The sequence below is a fragment of the Sarcophilus harrisii genome, chromosome 1 (genome assembly GCF_902635505.1).
Source record: "Sarcophilus harrisii chromosome 1, mSarHar1.11, whole genome shotgun sequence".
NCBI lineage: Eukaryota > Metazoa > Chordata > Mammalia > Dasyuromorphia > Dasyuridae > Sarcophilus > Sarcophilus harrisii.
The window spans coordinates 263906227-263927744 of NC_045426.1; the positions used below are offsets into that span (position 1 = coordinate 263906227).

At 37.1% G+C, this 21518-nt stretch overlaps 1 protein-coding gene across 1 annotated transcript in view; it reads right to left on the reverse strand.

Annotated features, from left to right (window-relative positions):
* LOC111719330 (cytochrome P450 2K1-like) overlaps nucleotides 1-21518 on the reverse strand; it is a 45983-nt gene that overhangs the window by 20855 nt on the left and 3610 nt on the right. The window contains exon 2 of the mRNA XM_031943564.1: nucleotides 174-336. Coding sequence (XP_031799424.1) covers nucleotides 174-336 — 163 coding nt within the window. The remainder of the gene's footprint in view (nucleotides 1-173; nucleotides 337-21518) is intronic.

The window sequence follows — 21518 nt, forward strand, 5'->3', positions numbered from 1 at the left end:
TAGATAGAGAGAGAGAGGAAAAGGGAGAGAGGAGGAAAGAAGTAAAGAAAAAGAAAAAAAGGAAGAAAGAAATTAAAAAAGAAGGAAAGAAAGATACAGAAATATGAAAAAAAAAGATTTCCTTTAGACGGGACCCAGGATAAAAAAGGGGAAAAAAAAGAAATCTGAATTACCATGTCCTTCCCCTATCTTTTTAAATATTGGGATTTCCGGCCTGTTTCCAAACTCTTCATTGTGGTTTAAAAAGGCATCCTTTATGACATCATAACCCACAAGTACCACTTTTTTCTTGGGACCCAGGTATACAGTGAATACCTGCCCATAAGTCTTGGACAGCTAAAATATATATGGAAGACAAAAAGGATTAACAAGGAGAATACACAAGGAAAAACTGAACTGATCATGGGTTTTTTTTTCTGCTCTTCCACCTCCTAATGATGTTTTTAGCATTTAGTTCCTCCCTCTAGTACTTCCCATTGGCTTATTAGATATTACCTTCTATTTTCTCAGAGGATCCCTCTCCTAAAAGATGCTGTTGTGAGATAGTTTCACAATGAAAAAGTCTTTTCAACAATTTTTTTCTGGTAAAGGTCCATTTCTGAACTATGTAAGACATTTATTCAAATATATCAGGAAAAGAGCCATTCCCACATTGACAAATGGTCAAAAAAGACATTTGAACTATCAATAGACATACCAAAGCAAAACAAATCCAAATCTGCTTCAAATATCTGGTAAATAAAAATAAAGGTTTCCATCTTATACCATTCAAAGTGGCAAATATAGCCCAAAAAAGGAAAATGACAAATATTTTAGTGGTTATAGGTATTCACATACATTAAAATACTGTTGGAGCTGTGAACTGGTACAACTCGGAACTATGCCATAAAAGTCACTATATATATATATATATATATATATATATATATATATATATATATATATATATAATGATATTTTGGTCCAATAATAGCACTAGTAGGTTCCAACCCAAAGAGAACAGAGAAAGAGGAAAGGTATACATAAATATATATGTGTATACATTTGTAAGGTATTTTTAGCAGCTCTTTTGGAAATAGCAAAGAGCCAGAAACTTAGAAAATGCCCACTAGTTGGGGAATGAGTAAAGAAATTATAGTATATGATGTAGCTGACTACTGTTATGCTATAAGAAACAAAGGGACGATCCCAGAGAAACCTGGAAAGACTTGTATGAGCTGATGCAGGTAAAGTGACCAGATCTGGGAGAATGACTTGGATTATAATGCTGTTGTTCAGCATTATAAAGACAAACTTGAAAGATTTAAGAACTCTAATCAATGCATTGACTAACCATGATTTCAAGGACCATTGTAAAATATATCACCTATATTTCCTAATAGAGTGGTGATAGATTCAAGATGCAGAATGAGAAATATGTTTTTGGGCATAATCAATGTGGGAATTAGTTTTTTTTTTAACATTGCATATTTGTTATAAGAGGTTTGATTTGTTTATTTTTACTCCAGTGAAGGTCATGGAAGAAAGAAAAAATAAATGCTTGTTAATTGAAAAACAAACAGACTTAGGAGGAAAAGAAAACTGTTTATGTGATAAATATTCCATTTTTTCTATGTCCAAATAGTATTTGACATAGAATGTGCTCAATAAATGTATGTTGAATTAAAAGGAAAAAAAGATAATGTCCCAATGCTCTAAACTTCACTGATATTTCTTCTTTGTCTCCCATAAAAAAAGGCTCTTTGAAAATTGATTTGATGAATTGATTTGAACTAAGTCATCAACAGATATATTTGCATTTTAAGGATGGAATAGTGGAGGATAATTCAATTTCCAAAGCAACAGAATCACTAATAGGGGAATTTCAAGCATATGCAGTAAACCTATGAAGGAAAGACTTTTGGTAAGGGACATTTCCAAGAGTTTCTCTAATCATACTATATAGAGAACAACTCTTTCTTCCTAAAGTTGAGTCCAGCTTCAAAGAGACATGGAAAATGTTCTTTTGAAATTCAATGTGATTTGCCTTGACTCTTTGCTCACCTAGGAATATAATCCTGTGCCCCAGAACCTTAACTAGGCCAAGATGACTTGGGTTTTGTCCAAGGGCAATTAGAAAATGCTGACAGCACACTTTCTGGGATGTGATTTCCATCTCTCTCTCTCTGTCTCTCTCTCTCTCTCTCCCTCCTCTTCCCCCATTCCCCTCTCCCCCTCTCGCTCTCTCTCCTTTTCTCTCTCCCCCTCTCCCCTCTCCCCTTCTCTTCTTCTCTCTCCCCCTCTATCTCCCACTCTTTCTCTCCCCCTCTCTCTCTTCTCTCCCTCTCCTTCTCTCTCTCTCTCTCTCTCTCTCTCTCTCTCTCTCTCTTCTCTCTCTCTCCCCCTCTCTGTCTCTTTCTCTCTCTCTCTGTCTCTCTCTCTGTCTGTCTGTCTCTCTTTCTCTCTCCCCTGTCCCTCTCTCTCCCCCCTTTCTCTTTCTCTCCCTCCTCTCTCTCCCTTTCTCTCTGTCTCTCTGTCTCTGTCTCTCTTTCTCTCTCTCTCTCTCTCTCTCTCTCTCTCTCTCTCTCTCTCACACACACACACACACACACACACACACACACACACCAGGTGAACTTCTCTCTTCCTGGTCCCATTCTACAGGTTGGCAACTTTGTCTACATTCATGCTTCCTCAATCCCCCAACCATGTCTGCCTATCCCTCCTTTGTTAATAGTCAGCCCATCAGCATCAGTGTCTCTACTCCAAATGAGCTTTCTATCTGGAACAAAAATTACTAATTAGAGTTCTGCTAGGCTCCTATACTAAAAATAACCCTATACGTATCACAAAATGAGGCTGGTAACTTTGCACAAACCCTCCCTCACTTAAATCTATTTACACCCATGTCAAGATATCACCTTCCTGATGTCACGGTCATCGTTGAGAACAAAGGACAAATAAAAAAATAAATCACAACCTTTTTATTTCTATGAACATTAAAAATGCAAGAATCCTCCTATATCTTGTCCTTTATTGTTTCTTAGATTTTCCACCTTCCTTATTATCTCCATGTTTTTTGGATGCTTAGAGAAATTAGGGTTAGAATAGAGAAGAGTAGAGAAGGATATGACAATCATCTTTATGACATCCAAATACCAGTAAATTCTGTCTCCAAATTGCTTCTGAACTTGTATTCTGCACCTGAAATTTTTTTATACCAACAAAATTCATTTATTTTTGCCTTCATGACTTTTATGCTTTGTTTTGGGGGCTAATGTTAAAGTAAGTAACTTATCCACACAGCTAATGTCAAATGACTGAAGCCAGATTTGAACTCAGGTGCTCCTGACTCCAAGGCTACTTTTTTAATCAATACAATTTTTTAAAGCTTTTTATTTTCAAAAATTTTCAACATTCACCTTGCAAAACCTTGTGTTCCTTTTTTTCCCTCCCTTCCCCTCATCCTCTCCCTTAGATGGCAAGTAATCTAATATATGTTAAATATGTGCAATTCTTCTATATATATTTCCACAATTATCATGCTACACAAGAAAAATCAGCTCAAAAAGGAAAAAATGAGAAAAAAACAAAAAGCAATCAAACAACAACAAAAAACGTGAAAAATACTATGTTGTGATCCACACTCAGTTCCCACGGTCCTCTCTCTGGATTGTGTCATATATTTTAAAGAATAATTTTTATTTTATTTTTCCTTAGTTACATGTAAAAGTAATTTAAACATTTTTTTATCATAGCTTAAGTTCTAACTTCTCTCTTCCTCTCCTCCTTTAATAGACAAGCACTTTGATAATAGATTATACATGTATAGTCATGTAAAACACATTTCCTTATTAGTCACGATGCAAAAGGACAGAAAAACACAAGAAAAATAAAGTAAAAAGTATGTTTCCCAATAAACTGGAAAAACATTTTTAATTCAAAGGTTCTGATAAAGGTCTCATTTCTAAAATATATAATTGATTCAAATTTATAATAGTTCAAGCCATTCTCCAATTGATAAATAGTCAAAGGAAATGAAGAAATTGAAACTATTTGTAGTCATATGAAAAGGTGCTCCAAATCACTATTGATCAGAGAAATACAAATTAAGACAACTCTGAGATACCACTACACACCTGTCAGATTGACTAAGATGACAGAAAAAGATAATTACCAATGTTGGAGGGGATGTGGGAAAACAGGGACACTGATACATTGCTGGTGGACTGTGAACAGATCCATTGCTCTAGAGAGCAATTTGGAACTATGCCCAAAGAGCTATCAAATTGTGCATATCCTTTGACCCAGCAGTGTTTCTACTGGGCTTATATCCCAGAGAGATCTTAAAGGAAGGAAAGGGACCCACATGTGCAAAAATGCTTGTGGCAGCCCTCTTTGTAGTGGCAAGAAACTGGAAAGTGGATGCCCATCAATTGGAGAATGGCTGAGTAAGTTATGGTATATGAATGTTTGTGAATATTATTGTCCTATAAGAAATGACCAGCAGGATGATTTCAGAGAGGCTTAGAGAGACCTGCATAAACTGATGCTGAGTGAAATGAGCAGAACTAGGAGATCATTGTACATGGTAACAGCAAGATTATGCAATGATCAATTCTGATGGACGTGGCTCTCTTCAACAATGAGAGGATACAAACCAGTTCTACTTGTTCTGTGATAAAGAGAACCATCTACACCCAGAACTGAGTGTGGATCACAACATATCATTCTCACTCTTTCTGCTGTTGTTTGCTTGCATTTTGTTTTCTTTCCCAGTTTTTTCTTTCTTCTTGATCTGATTTTTCTTGTGCAGCAAGATAACTATATAAATATTTATACATATATTGGATTTAACATATATTTTAACATATTTAACATGTATTGGACTACCTGCCATCTAGGGGACAGGGTGGGGGAGAAAAGGGGATAATTTGGAACAGAAAGCTTTGCAAGGGTCAATGTTGAAAAATTACCCATGCATATGCTTTGTAAATAAAAAGCTTTAATTAAAAAAAGAATGCTTCCATCTGCATTCAGACTTCATAAATTCTTTCTCCAAAGGTAGATATTATTTTTCATTATAAATCCTTTGGCATTGTCTCATATCATTGTATTGCTGAGAATAGCTAAGTCATTCACAATCGATCATTGTCCAATATTGCTATTCCTCTGTATAAAGATGTCCTGGCTCTGCTCACTTCACTTTGCATTAATTCATACAAGTCTTGTCAGGCTTTTCTGAAACCATCCTGCTCATCATTTCTTATAGCACAAAGGTATTCCATCACAATCATGTATCACAAGTTGTTCAGCCATTCCCCAATTGATGGACATTCCTTCAATTTCCAATTCTTAGCTACCATTAAAAAAAAAACCTCATGTAAATATTTTTATACATAGAAGTCCTTTTTCTTTGATCTCTTTGGGGTTGAGACATAGTAATGGTATTGCTCGATCAAAAGGTATGCACAGTTTTCTAGCCTTATAGGCATGGTTCCAAATTGTTCTCCAGAATTACTGGATCAGTTATAATTCTTCTAACAATGCATTAATTACCAATTTTTTTGAAAGTAGATGTTTCTTAATTGTGAGTGTGTCCATTGCATGTTTAACCTTAACCCTCTCTGTTGTTTTAAATCCATGATATTTGAGAATATCAGCCCACCCACCCCAAAAGACCATTGACCCACAAACATATTGAAGATGAAGAAGCCAATTTACCAAATATGATTATTCATAGGAATGTACCATAATCCATAAGTATAGCACCACCACCACCCCCTCTTACAAATATAAAACCCTACCTCTGTCAGGGATAGATACAGCTTATTCAGATCCACCAAATTCAGGTTACCTATAAAGGGCATGGGAAAAGGGCCAGGAGGCAACTTGCTCTTGTATCTCTCAAGCAAACTTATCAAATAAAAGATAGCCACCAAGCCTAGTGCCCCATAGACCAAAGATGAGATAGTCAGATCCTGCAGCAAAACCTTGTATGCTGTCATCTTCCTTCAATGAGCTTTTCCTGCACTGTGGCATCTGGAGGTGGAGAGAGCCAAAGGCACTACCTTTATAGGAAGATCCTCACCTCTGTTGGAGGTATGTTCAAATCCCCTTGGCTCTGGTGCCTTCAACTGTTATCCACATCCATGCCTTTGGAAAACAGCCAGCTGAAACATATCCAGTGCAGAATGTGTGGATTATATTGATGTTTTTCAACTAAAGATCTAATTTCTTAATGTGTTTATTTCTTTAATCATTGAGGTGACTACCCTACCAGGAAACTAAATCTAATCTTATAAGAATTCAGTCGGAATCAAGTAACAAGTTATACAAAAAGGACATCATGATCAGGTGGGAACAGAAACCACTACTTACCTCCAAAGAAGAGATTTTTCTAGACTCTTGTGATATGAAAGACAATTGATGCTAACTTTGATTTGCCCTGTACCTTATCTATACCCACTAGGATTGGCCCTGGCAACTGGCCCCTATACTTTCTCAAGATACTGTCTAGCATACTCTGTGTTTGTACTATGTATTATGTTTTTGACAAATTGCTTAGACTTTTTCAAAGAGATTTTTTCTTTTTTGAAGTTGAATTGAGGGCAGGAAACAGCTGGAAAACCATTTGTTCAGAAAACTTAATTCTAAGTGAGGAATTAATTGATAAGGATCTGATTTGTGCTTAGTTTTCCTCAGCAACTTACCATTTCAATTGTTTTTCTGTCTGCGATTCTTCATTTTTAATAAAAGGGGAGAAAATATCAACCTAGAGTCAGAATCAGTTAAAATTCATGGTCACTGATTCTTAGTGTTTTGTTCTGAGTAATGATAATAACAACAGCAACAACTTATCTTTCGTTTCTCCTACCTTGAGATTCTTTTCTCCATTGGATAGTTAGAGTTGGAACCGCTATTTTGAGAAAGGTCCCAGTCTTTCTGTGTTTCACTTTGCCTACTGTGCTTCAGCTGCCTTTTATCATTGGTGAAATCCTCTCAGAATCTCCATAAATGGCCCCAACTCATCATTCTGCATTCTCTGGACTTTACCACCAAGCCCCCGTGGATACCCTTTTCAGCTCTTCTTTTATGTGCTGTCTTCCCCCAATAGATAACAAGAACTTTGAAATCAGAGACTTCTTTCTTTTTACTCATATTTAAATTTCCAGCACTTGATGTTTGTCCTTCAAAAGGACTAAGGGCATTTCAGGGTTACATGTTGACTCTAGCACGAATTCGATTCAAGTGAGCCAGAATTTCAGTCTTCCCATTCCAGGCCGCTCTATCCACAGTACCAGCCACCTAGTGGCTCCTTAACTACACCTACCAAAATCCTCTCTTTTCCTCATATGGCCCCATTATTCCCTCTCCTGTCTAAGTTCACAACTTTCCCCTTTCTGAGTCCAGTGTCAGTCCCTCCAGGCAGCTATGACCTGACTGCTCCTTAAGCATCCACAGCAGCTGATACAGTGATACACTGTCCATTTACTTTCAGCATCCTGGAACAGTGACCATGAATAAGAGCCTCATGGAGCATCTCCAGGTTTCTGTATGGGGTTGGACAGAGTGAGTTGCACAGTTGTACCTGTGCAATAAGAAAAAGAATGGGGCAGATAGATGGTGCAGGGGATAGAGCACTGATCCTGAAGTCAGGGGGACCCGAGTTCAAATCTGACCTCAGACACTTAACACTTCCTAGCTGTGTGACCCTGGGCAAGTCACTTAACCCCAATTGCCTCAGCAAAAATATAATCAAGGGATAAGAGGTAGCTGATTTCTCAGCTGTAATATGAAATGGAGAATAAAGAGAATAGGCTTCAGGCTCTGTTGCCTCCCTCACTCTTCCACCATTTATCTGTAAAGTGTGTATGAAGGGGAGAGGGGAGAAAGAGAGAGAGAGAGACAGAAAAACAGAGACAGAGAGACACAGAGAGAGAGACAGAGAGAGAGAAACAGAGAGAGACAGAGACACAGAAACAGAGACAGACATAGAGAGACAGAGAGACATAGAGACAGAGAAGAGAGAGACAGAGACACACAGAGAAAGAGACATAGAGAGACAGATAGACAGACATAAAAATTCCAAGGATTGAAGGTATAAGGAAAATTCAAGTATTCACAAACAGATAAGAGGAATCAATAGAACCTCACTCCATCTCTTGTTGAGGTCAGGTTCAACTGCAGCCTAGCAGGTTGTGGTGCTTCAGATTGGAAATCTCTCTATCTTTATGTACTACTTCTGCTTATCACCTTGAACTGTTTAGGAAGACTAATGCTGAACAGAGCCCAAGAATGGCTTCTACTCCCAGAGTAAACATTATTAACACCTGAGGTGCTAGATGGGTCTGGATTTCCCATTTCCCTCCTCCTCTATACCGGCTGGCTCCCCTGACTTCTTTCAAATCTTAAGTAAAATCCTACCTTCTGCAAGAAACCTTTCCAGGCCTTTCCTAGTGTTACTGGCTTTCTCTAAATGTTTTGCCACAGTTCTCTTCTAATTGTCCTTAGTTTCCCTAAATTGTTCTGCCTCAGTTTCCTTAATTGTTCTGCCTCAATCCCCTTAGTTGCAAACCCTGCCTCGGATTCATTGAGCCTGAGGGCCACTTGCTCTAAGGTTATAAATTGTCAATGTGAGACTCAAGATAAGGGGGAGTTCAGACTTCCTGGCTTCTAACTCCTTTTGTCATCAAGATTTTATGGTCCTACCTCCCATCCTGTCATTGTTCTTCTTTATCCCAATTTGCCAGAATATCTAGTGTCTCCCACCACCCTGTCAGAACCAGATTGATAGTCAGTTCCCACTACTTGTTCTGATTCCACCCTTCCCTTGGTCTACCCCTATAGCTGAGACATGTGTGTATATATGTCATTGAGAACTCACATTCACCACTGGATACTTTGAGATGAGAGTCCTGTCCAGTCAATCAATTAAGCTCTCCAATAAATAAAATATTAAAACTCTCTAATCTCTATCTTGCCTCAGTTTCTCTGGCATTACATAAGAGGATCTCCAAACCTCTCCTGTATATAACTGATTTGTACATTCTTGTTTATGTTTTGTGCAAATTTTTGCATATTTGCTTTAGAATGTAAGAGCTCTTTGTGGCAGCTAGATGGTGGGATAAGTAGAGCACTTGTAATAAGACTCTGTGTCTCCCTGATCTTTGTGGAGGAAGGGCCACTTGGCCTGGGGAAATTCCTAAAAATGATCCTCATCTTCCTACCTGGTTCCGGGAATCTCCCACCTCCAATTAATCTGAGAATCACTTTGGTCTGGGAAATAATCACCACCCTTATTGATTTGAAAATTAGCCCTTAATCTCTTTCTAGCCCCAAACAATAGAAGGCTAATATATCCCAAACCTTTGCCAATTCCTATTTGGAGCTAGCTTGCTAGATAACTTCTCAGTGTGAATTTTTTTTTTTTTTTTTTTTTTTTTTGGCCAAAAACCTCCCCTGAAGATCAGGACTGCGAAAATTCGTAAAAATCTGCAACACCAGCCTGGGAACCCCATCCCCATCCCTGTTAGGATATTTCTCACTCCTCATTTCTCATCCCTCAACACACTGGCCCTAGAGTCAAAAGGACCTAAGGTCAAATATGGCCTCAGATATTTAATACTTCCTAGTTGTGTGAACCTGAACAAGTCACTTGACCCTAATTGCCTTGCAATGATTTCTTTAAGGGTCATAATTTTCTTTTGTCTTTCACTGTATCCCCAAGTGGAAAATTGATTTTGGATGGACCAATTCCCCCCTCCCCCAATCCATACTCCAATATCCACTCATTTGACTTACAAATTCCAAGCAAAATTAGAGACCACTATTTTATTTTTTAATCAGGGAACTATAATGCAGTAGCAGGGAAGAAAATAAAAGGATGAAAGAAAAACAATTTGTTAGTTATACAGCAGCTAGCACCATGTACTGAACAAAAATTGATTTTCAAATTATATTTGTTCTCCCCAACCCACTGCCTATCCAGGAGGGTAAGATAGATCTCAGATGAATTTCTCAGTTAGAGAGGTGGAATGTTTTCCCCACTGGGAATTAAAAGGTTATGTCTCTAAAGACACTTGAGTTAGCTCATCAATCATTGTCCTTATCAGTGCAATAGCCCATCCAATTCTCTTTGAAGGAAAGAGATGTGTTTGGGATTGTTGTTGTTCATACTTTCTTCTGGAAGAGGATCCATAATGACATCAGAAGGATGATATCTTGATTTGAGAATGAATTAGATTTAAGTGAGGCAGAGTGTGCAAAGGCATCAGCCCACTCTTCCTTCAGAGTCAACAAAGTCCAGTGGTAAGACATAGGCCAGGATTACTGGTGATGGCTCAGGTCTATCACAGGTCCCAGTCTGTCTGAGGCAATATCCATTCAGTATTTAAAGGCTAGATAAGAACTGAGGTAAAAGATATCCGACTTTGCCTTCACAAAAAAAATCAGGAAGAAGAAGACTCTTAAAGTTTATGGTCAGAACAGAAACAATTAACATTCACTGGTAGCTATCAAAATCCAAATAATGAGAAAATGAGGCTTGGACTAGGGCCCATTACTGGCCGATCGGTGAGAGCCAGAGTGATTGGGGTTTGAGAGTAGTCAAGTAGCTCCATTTGAATTTCATTAAGCTTTATCAAAACCTGGTTTTTCAGAGCTTTATTTCAAGAAATCATAATGAAAACCACAAAAGATGAGAGTTAATTGTTTAGAAAAATGTTAGAATCAATAAGTAGAGAAGAAAAAAAAATCTAGCCTCCAAAAACACAAGATTTTATCTTATGAAAATTTACAGTGTAATGCCTAGAAACTGAGGCAAAATAGAGACTAGAGAGTTATTATATTTTATTTGAAAGGGAGAGATTTACTGGGACCAAATGGATCCATAATTTAGATCCAGGGCTGAATGAGACTACAATCTCCAAGAATCCAGTGGTGAATGTGAGACTCCAAGGTTTTTTTAATAGGACTCTAGTGAGAAGAGAAACAAAGGCAGGAAGCAAACAGCAGGAATTTTCAGGGATGGACCATAAATTCTGACAGGATGGGGATGAAAACTACAAACTGGGAGGTAGGAAAGTGTCTGGCTAGAAACAGGATGTCTGAAAAAACAGAAGAAAAGATGTCAATTAAGTATCTGAGATAGTATTATCTTTTGGAATGTTTAGAAGAGGTAGTACAGCCCTAATGGACAAAAAAAGGGGGTGTTGCACACTAACTCAGAGAAATGGAGGTATAATTCAGGGAATGCAGGGAAACTGAAGTAGAACAGTTCTAGGAGACTGTGGCATAACAACAGGAAGTCTGAAACTAAAAAGATAGGGGGTGCCATCTAGGTATTTGAGATAAGCCATCTGGAATTTTATGACTCTTTGGAATGCCAGAGGGGCCAGAGCTCTGCAGCCTTAATTGTCTCAGTCCTAATGGCTAGGAAGGGGGGTTGCCACCGAGGAAACTGAGGCAGAACAATTCAGGGAAACTGAGGCATAACATTAGTCTTTTGGACAGAGCACCTACATGTAAGGCTGAAAAGGTCAAAACACCTGGATACCTGGAGTTTCCTATATGGATAAAGGCTACTGCACACACTCCAAACCTAAATCTTTATTCCTTCCTTTTCAGTGTCTTTCTTCTCACATTCTTTGCAAACAGTGCCAGATACTTTAATACCTGGGTTCTTAATCTGAGGTTAATGAACTGGTTTTCCTTTTTAATATTTTGATAAAAATATTTCAATATCATTGGTTTCCTTTGTAATTCTATGTATTTTGTTGAATGCACATAAAAGCATTATTCTGAGAAGGAGACCATCCATAGACTTCACAAGACTGCTAAATGTATCTGTGACTCAGAAAAGGTTAAAAACCCTTACCTGAATCCCACAATGTCAGTGGCTGATAGGTTTGGGAAGGACATCCCCATGATGATCACAATTCAGGGTTAGGATCAGAGACTGAAAGTTAGACAAGACCTTACAAGACCCTCATTTTCCAGATGAATAAACTGAGGCCCAAAGAAGTCAGGTGACTTGACTAGTAACTATCTGAAGTGGTATTTGAACTGAGGTCTTCCTTTTTTAAAAAAAAAAAAAAACTTTCAATAGTATTTTATTTACATGTAAATAAATATCATTTTCAACATTCATTTTTTATAAAACTTTATGTTCTAAATTTTCCCCTCTCTCTCCCTTACCTTGTCCCTCCCTAAGACAATAAGCAATCTGATATAAGTTAAATATGTATAAATCTTTTAAATACATTTCCATATTTGTCATGTTGTGCAAGAAAAATCAAATCAAAAGGGAAAAAACCAGGAGAAAGAAAAAAAACAAAACAAGAAACAACAAAAATAACCTCCCCAAAAGGTGAAAATACTTTGTTCTGATCCATATTCAGTTTTCATAGTTCTTTCTTGGGATGGGTATGGCATTTTCTATCCGAAGTCTATTAGCATTTCCTTGAATCACTGCATTGTTGAGAAGAGCCAAGTCTATCACAGTTGACTGGCACATAATCTTATTGTTATTGTGTATAATGTTCTCTTGGTTTTGCTCACTTCACTCAGCATCAGTTCATCTTAGTCTTTCCAGACTTTTCTGAAATCAGCCTGCTCATCATTTCTTATAGAACAATAATATTCCATTATATTCATATACCATAGCTTATTCAGCCATTCCCCCACTGATGCCATCCACTCATTTTCTACAAACTGAGGTCTTCCTGACTCTAAATATGGTCATTTATAAATAAATATTTTTGTATATTGGAGATGAATGCTCCAAAAATGTGTTACTATTATGCATGTACAATCAAATATTTGAAGGCTACTGGTATAAGGAAGCAGAAAGGACTCAGCAGATGTTCCCCAATATTTTAAGTTCTCCCCTAAGCTTTTTCCTACCACTAAACTGTCTGCTACAAAAGCTAGTATATTGTCCAGCAAAGCATCTCCCTCCCTCAACTCAAGAAAATCAGATTTTGTCTGTGTAGTCTTATGGAAGTGATTTATTTAAAGTATTTATTTTCTGTTATTACTGTTTCCCCCAAAAGTTCTCCAAACCAGTTATGCCAAATTTGAGTGGTCCAATTTGGGAAAATTAGAGATTGGGTTCCTAATGTCTATAGCCCATCTATTCTGTAGCATTAGCTTGGGCCTCTTTGACAATGAATTTGGATAGTCTTTACCATTCCCCTTTTTTTCTCTGTTCTCTTGCTCTTATATCTCAGTATTTATGATGACTAGAGTCCAGCATAAGATGAGGATATATATTTTCTTGCTTTCCTAACTCTTCCAGAACCTGTCGCTCATAACCTGTAATTTTAAAAGTAAAATAAGTCTCTTTAAAGAATTTTTTTTTGTTGTTCTTAAAGAGTAAAAAATCAAAGGAATAAATCATGCATTTTACAGTCCTAGCCTGACACAGCAGTAACGGGCATTTGCAATCATGGCTCTACCTGGTGGTGCATGGATGTGATTGTACGAAAAACAAATGGGATAGGAAAATAGCCATTTATCATAACCTCCTGCCCCAACGCTGCAGTGTGATCATTATGGGCCTGATGTAGCTGAAAATACCAAGAGCCTCCAGGGCCAGGCAGACTTTTGAAGCCCATAAATTCAGGACTTTGTAATAGGCTGATCTATTTACCAGAAATGCCAGGCTCTTCCAGAAGCCTGTGCTCCTCTGCTGAGTATTACCTGAGGCCATGAAAGGAGACATTAGATTTTTGAGCTGTCCACTCAGTTTTGTGGCCTTCTGGGTGATTTTAGGCCACATCCCAAGGCCTCACATTTTGAAAAAACAAAGCAAAGCACATGACTGAATGTATTCTCATCGAGCTGCCACAATTCTGCTTGAAGAATCACAGGGCCAGAAGGGATTTCGGAGATCATTTATTTCGACCCTTTCATTTTTCAGGGAAGAAACCGAGACCTAAAGAAGGTAAACAACTTTGCTAAAGATCACACAATAAGTTAGCAGCAGAACCTGCTTGTCTTGCTTTCTCACTCAGAATTCTTTCTCATTATATTATGAGGCCTCCATAAAAGCTGATAGATAACTTGACCTCTAAAAGAAAGAAGCTGATATTAAAATAATAATAATAATAATAAAAGGGTTCAAGAAGCAGGTAGATAGGCCGAGGCTGGGAATAACTCTTAATATATCATTGAGAATTTTGTAGTCCAACAAAGAACCAGGCATTTTGGAGGAAAAAAGAAACAAGAAACTCCTCTTTAGTTTGAATTGGGCTACAATAATACATTTTCCATGGAACTTGATGCAATTCCATGGAATTTAAATTACAACACATTATTTCGTGTCAGTGTTGTGCAGAAGGTAGACAGACTAACTTAGTTCCATTCTTAATTTTCTTTCTATTTCCATTTCTAACCCTAACCTTTACCCTTTGCAAACTGACATTTATTAAATTGGGGACTTAAAAGGGGTCTCTGCTGTCAAAGTGAAATGAATGGTTGATCAGATTACCCAAAAAATGTAGATTCCTCCAAGCAATTGATGGGAATAATTTGGATCCAAATTATCCAAAGTAGCCATCTGAGTTGTCTTTGTCTACTTTTGTAGGCTGACCTTTTATATTAACATCTAAAAGTTTCCAAAAATACTCACAGTGCTATGAAGACATCTCTATGGAACATTGAGCTCTGAGATTATTTCATTATAAGGAACTCTGAAATCCAAATCCTATTCAGACAGTAAAGAATCTAGAAGGGGAAAGAAAAATAATACAAGTTCTAATTCTTAGGTTCAACTGTCCAGTTGCCTGATAGATAACAAATCAGTCCTGATAACAGGAATAGCATTTCAGTGAAATTCTAGTTTCTTTATAGGATTTATTTTTAAGTGTGAAGTATAGGAAACTAAAGGGGTATCTACCAATTGTGAAATGGCTAAACAGATTATGGAATACAAATATAATAGCCTTTTTTGCCATAAAAATGGAGAAAATTATGGTTTCAGAGAAACCTGGAAAGACTTGTATTAACAGATTGGGAATAAAGTGAATAGAATCAGAAGAATTATTTGAACAATAACAGTTTTGTAAAGACAAATAACTTTGAAAGATTTAAGAACTCAGATTATCACAATGCCCAAACACAATCCCATAGGACTAAGGATAAAGAATGTTAACACCTCTTAATAGAGGTGATGGACTTGGGGTGCAGAATGAATTATGTAATTTTTTGGACATAGCCAGTGTGGGATTTGTTTGGCTTGACTATGCATATTTGTTATAAGAATCTTGTTTTTGTTTTTTCCAAAGGAAGAAAGGGTGGCATAGGAAGAAGAAAAAAAATAAAACTTTTAGTTTTAAAAAATTAAATTTAAAAAATGGAGTAATGATTCCCACCCTTTTAAATATGAGAATCTCATTTTACTGTGAAAAACCTTTATGAATCACCCCCACCCACGATAGAAATGGCACTCACTATTATTATTCATTGATTGAAAATTCATAATGATGAAAAGCTACTATGTATTTATTAATACTTTTAGATGAGTTTGTATTTTATCAATTATGATGGCATCTGCATACATATGGAAGAGAGTGATATACTGATATAGGGGGCTTAGTAGGTAGAGAAAGTGGTGGGCCTGGAATTCAAATCCAACCCCAAACATTTACTAGTTGTGTGACTCTAGGCATGTCATTTCACCTCTATTTGCCTCAGTTTCTTCATCTGTAAAATGGGGATAATAACAGCATCTACCTCCCAGGGTTGTCATAAGGATGAAATGAGATAATATTTATAAAGCACTTAGCACCACTTAGCACAGAATAAGCACTTAATATTTATTGATTGAAATACAGGCGAGGCATATTTCCCATTCAATATTTGTCAGCTTATTTATTATCCCAATCATGACACATATTTTGCTGGAGCCAGATTAAATAAGAATCAGAATGGCAATGTTTGGTGTGTGTGTAGAGAAAGGAAGGAAGAGAAGGAAAGAAAGAAAGAAGGAAGGAAGGAAGGAAGAGAAGGAAAGAAAGAAAGAAGGAAGGAAGGAAGGAAGAGAAGGAAAGAAAGAAAGAAGGAAGGAAGAGAAGGAAAGAAAGAAAGAAGGAAGGGAGAGAGGAAGGAAGGAAGGAAGGAAGGAAGGAAGGAAGGAAGGAAGGAGAGAAGAGAGGAAGGAAACGAAGAATAGGAGGGAGGGGAAAAAGGAAGGAAGAGAAGGAGAGAAGGAAGGATAGGAGGGAAGGAGGGAAAAAAGGAAATCTATGACCTTTCTCTTTCAGCAGGAAAGCAGCCACTACTTCTTCTTCAAAGCAGGAGCAAGGTAATTAGCATTTTGAGCCCTGCTGGTTCTCTCTGAAGTGTGCTATCTGGACACCACAGGATGTGTCTGTGTGATGTATATCAAACTCTAATAGAAGCTGGGAGTCACTAAAATATAAGAAATCTATACTTTGACAGTCACATATTGACTTAGAAAACCACAAATGAACATTATCTCTGTTTTATTGCATTTTATTTTGTTAAATATTTCCCAATTACATTTTAATAAGGTTTGATCTGTAGTCAGGAAGTATTTCTGACAGCAATGTCCCTCCCTTCCTCCGCCCCACACCCCTTCTTGTACAAGGCCAATGGGGAAATGGACAGTGCAATAAGATAGGGGTTAGTATTGTCTTTCTTTTAAATGATCTCTGTGTGTATGTGTGTGTTGTATTTTTATTTATTTTGCTAAGCACTTTCCAATTATATTTTATTTATTTTTGACCATACTTGGGTATTTTGCTATGAGGCAAATTACACCAATGAAATTATAGGACAAATCAAAGAAAATGAATACACCATGACTTGGACTCAGCTATATGTATAAAGTTACGTAAGAAGGTTATTGAGAAATTTAAAACGTGGAATTGGTTAAAATAAGCACATGGAATTCATGTGGACAGAAGAAACACTTTTAGGTTTTTTTATATTAATAAGAATATAATACTATTTCTTTTTAAATCATAAATTTGACAATAAATTTTTTTAAAACAAAATTTTGCTTGTTTCATAAAGTGGAGAATTAAGAACACGGAACAAGTAATCACATGGCTTTGGGTTCTGCTTCTAGCTCAGCTATTAAATCATAATGTGACCCTTTATCTCTATGGAATTCAGGTTTCTAATATGTAAAATGCAGAGGAAAAGACTTCTGATCTCCAAGCTCCCTCTCAGCTGTGACAATTTATGATTCCATGAAAAAGTATAAAACCACTCCCCTTGCACTGCTTTGGCTTTGAAGTACCAAAAGAACAAGGACAAACAAATCCTTCCACTAAAGAGAGCAACCCTTTTCATAGAATGGATTGAGTAGGATATTTTTTTCACCTAATACAAAAACAGACTGGGGAAGAAGGGAATTGGGAGAAAAATGAAAGACATACAGAGATAGAGATGAAACAATGGAGAAATGAGGATGTCAAAACACAAAGAATGATAGAAAGGACGAGATACAGATTAATGGGTAAGTAGATGAGATAGAGACACAGAGAAAGGGACATATAGAGAAAAAGATAGATGGACAAGAGAAAGAGAAGCAAATACAGTGATAGAGAGACAAAAAAACAGAAAGACAAGGGCACAGAGAGAGGCAGAGACACACAGACAGGGATACTAGAAGACAGAAAATGAGAGAAAAAACACTCTGGAAAAAGACAACTTGGTTTCATATTCTGCCTGTGATAATTTCTACTTCTATAACTATTGGAAAATCATTTTAATTCATTGGGTCTCAATTTCCTCATCTATAATGTCCTCATTTTCCTCATCCTCAATTCTTCAATCCTCCATTTCCTTTCCTTTGTCATTATCACAGTACTCCCACCACCAGTGCTTCTCTGTTTGGAGGATAGAGCCATGAAATACAAACTTCATTTAAGGAGAAAGCCTAGCTCAGAAATCTATTTCTCACCTAACTTTACTACTTGGAGACTTTCCTGTTTCTCCACCATTCTGACCCTGTTCCCTCAGTTTGTTTACCTTTTCCTTCCCCCTTTTCAGCTTCTTTTTGTATTTTGTTTTCCTCTATTAGATTATAAGCTTCTTGAGGGCAAGAATAGTCTTTAGCTTTTTATATCTGTATCTCCAGCCTTTGGCACAATACCTGGCATATGGTAAGAGTTAAATAAATGTTTGACTAAGGTCCTTTTCTAGTTCTATACTTCTGATAGAATGAAAGTCTAGCTCCTCTAGAACAGAAGCTCAAAAGCTCTCCTGAGCTCATTCCTCCCTATGGGAGAAGGTCCTAAAGAGGCCACCAGGCCTGGTGAAAGTATCTGCTTCTCTAGCCAGTGAAAGTTGCTTTTCTCCATCAGGTCAAGAGGGAGTACTTTGGCCTTTTGAGTGAACTCCATAAATGAGACAGGGACTGGTCTGGAGAAGGGGTGGTGAATGGGTAGAAGTTGAGAGGGTGTGTGTGTTGGGTCCAATTCACCAAGAACAGGACACTGTGTCCCTAAAGGGAAAAAAAGGTAGAAATCCCAGGTTTTTCCCTGAGACAAAGATCCAGTTGCCCTATTCTACTCCTCCCTAATTCTTTAATCTGATGTGAAATGGGAAACCAAAATTTTTTTTCTTTTCTTCCAGTAATATAACCACACTTGTTAAATGATGTCCAAACTAAAAAAGAAAAAAAATAATTCCAGACTAGAGTGGGTTTGCTATACCCTCAATAAGAGCTGCCACAGAGGTTTGATTCTAGGTGGTGAAGTAAATAGAGCTCAGGGTGTGGAGCTGGGAAGACTCATCTTCCTGAGTTCAAATCTGTGACCCTGGGCAAGTCACATAACCCTATATCCCTCAGTTTTCTCATCTGTAAAATGAGTTGGAGAAGGAAATGGTAAACCACTCCAAGGATCTTTGCCAAGAAAACCCCAAATGGAGCCATGAAAAAAGGGATTCAACTGAACAAGAAAGGTGATTTTAATCTTCTATCAGTTTTACATATATTGAATTACCTGATGAGGCACGTCATTGTAGCCTATGTGAAAAAATATTTACTGAAAACTTCACCAAAATATTAGATTCTCAGAGGTAGAAATAACATCTAGCATTTATATAATGCATTTAAATTCACAAAGCACTATATAAACATTTAATTAGATCAATACAATAGCATCATGGGTGCTATTATTATCCCCATTTTATAGATGAGGAAACTGAGGCAGGCAGAAATTAAGGGATTTGTCCCACAGACACACAGTAAGTTTTTGAAGCTGGAAATGCTCACATACAATGACTAATGACATTAGTTCAGTAATGTTTCTCTGAGAAGTTATAATAGCCAATGTTGAACATGAGAAGAGATGAGAAATTGCACAATTTTCTTTAGTGGAAAGTGGAAGGTAGTAGGTATAGAATGTGATAAAAAAAAAAAAAAAGAAAAATTCTTTACATGGACTGAAATATAATGCAAACTGCTAAGGTCCTGAATGGTGGGTGAGGTGGGCAAAGAGAAACACATAATATACATCACAAACTACATAGTTCTGGGAGACAAGTTGTTTTACATCCATATCCATAGCTCAACCCTCTGTCAAGGTTTCTTTTCCATGTACAGATTAAAATTCAGTCCTAGACACGAAATAAACTGAAGTGCTTTGTAGAAGCAGCTATTTCCATTAAAACAATTCAGATAGAGCAGGGCTATTGCATTGTTCATCATTCATCATTCCAATGGATGAGAAAGAGGAAGAGGTGGAGAAGAGGAGGAGTTGGGTGTGCTATCTAGGTCCACTTGGGGAGTGGGCTGTGGCTTTTATTACTAAGTGATATAATGAAGTCAAGTGGAAAAATGGTATTTGCTTTGTAATAAAATATCTATTGTTCACAGTCCCGGAAATATATTAATGAATAAAACAGAGGATGCTCACGCTCCTATTTCAAGCTGTATAAAACAGTTGTTTGTATAATAAGGACAAGGTGTCATTTTCCATTTGTGGTTTTATATGAGTCCTGCAAATTCATTCTCCAAACAAAAAACAATACCTCTTCCCTTTCTAGCCCCACTCCCATGGTGACTTAGCAGCTGCTTGGAGTTAGGACCTCTACAAAGTATTGATTTCAGACCCTTCTTTGGAGATGTGTGGGACTATGGATTTGAAACATTACATACTGTTAGCCTGGATTGATGTGCTGGTTAATTTTATTGAAATGATTTTTCCTCTCTCTTTTATTTCTTTTTTTTTTTGAAGGGATGAAACTATGTGGTAGGAGATGAGAGTGGGAAATGAAGGTAATATAAAAATAAAAGATAGCAATAACAATTAAAATTAAAATTTTAAAGCTTTGATCCCCAGTCTTCAAATTGAGGATCAATATCTTTCAAATTCAATTAATAAACATTTATTAAACACCCACTATGTATTAGGCACAATACTAGGCACTGAGGTTATAAAAACAAAAATGGAAATAGTCCCTAACCCTAAGGAGAGCTGTATATACTTCTGATGGTCTTCTCTTGCTTGCTCTCTCTCTCTTTTATTACCTTGTCCTGGAACTCACTGTGATGTGGAGTAGCTACTAGGGTGGATATAGTAATAACCCTAAGGTTACCTGGCCTTGGGACTGCTGTAGTTCCAGGAACAACGTTAGCTGTTAGATAACAACCTGTTGGTCAGTAATAACAAAGTTTCTGAGACCACCTAACCCACAAAATTCAATAGTGGGGTACAACTCCACCTCTAAGCCCTAGAACTCAATACTGCTCAATTTCACCTCTAAGACCACTCCTCAGTTTTTCCTCTAAACCATAGAAATCATTAAGGGTGCAACTCCACCTCTACTACTCCTCAATTCAATCTTTAAGTCATAAAATTTGTATATTAGTGACTTGAAGAACCTGATCTTTCTTTTCCTATAGAATTATCTTTTTGCTTGTGGTTCTTTGCTAAATTCTTTTTGGAACTTAGCCTGCTGTTAGCTGTGGAATAAATCTTTGCCCCTTAACTTGGAGACAAACTGAGTTTGCAAATTCTTTTGCCATACCCACAACATTGACCTGAGAACTTTAATACTGTTGGGGCATCTTCCATCTTAACAACTTCTCCCTTTCCTTTATATACCAGAGAAACATCCCACCCACTGTTTATCAGCAAAAAGTGAGCTGTTGATTTTTATTTTTCAGACAATATTTTATTTTTCAGACAACCCAGTTCATGAACTGCCCAAGCCTTACAGATCATCTATTTTAGCTTAATCTTCTCACTTTACAGAGAAGGAAATAGATATCCTGGGAAAATAAGTGATTTGTCCAAAATTACAAACTAATCAGGATCATAGGATCATGGATTAAAGTAGGAGAGAAACTTGGAGTTCACTTAATCCAACCCCTCATCTTACAGGGGAAGAAACTGAGGTCTCAGAAAGCTAAAATGATCCAAAGACACAGATAGTGTTAGTTAGAACTAGTAAGGATCATGTCACCATGTCTTAGCTTACCAAGAGCTCTAGAAAATCTCAAAAGCTTTACAAATATTAGCTATTAGGCTCTCTGGCATCTCTCTCACAGAAAT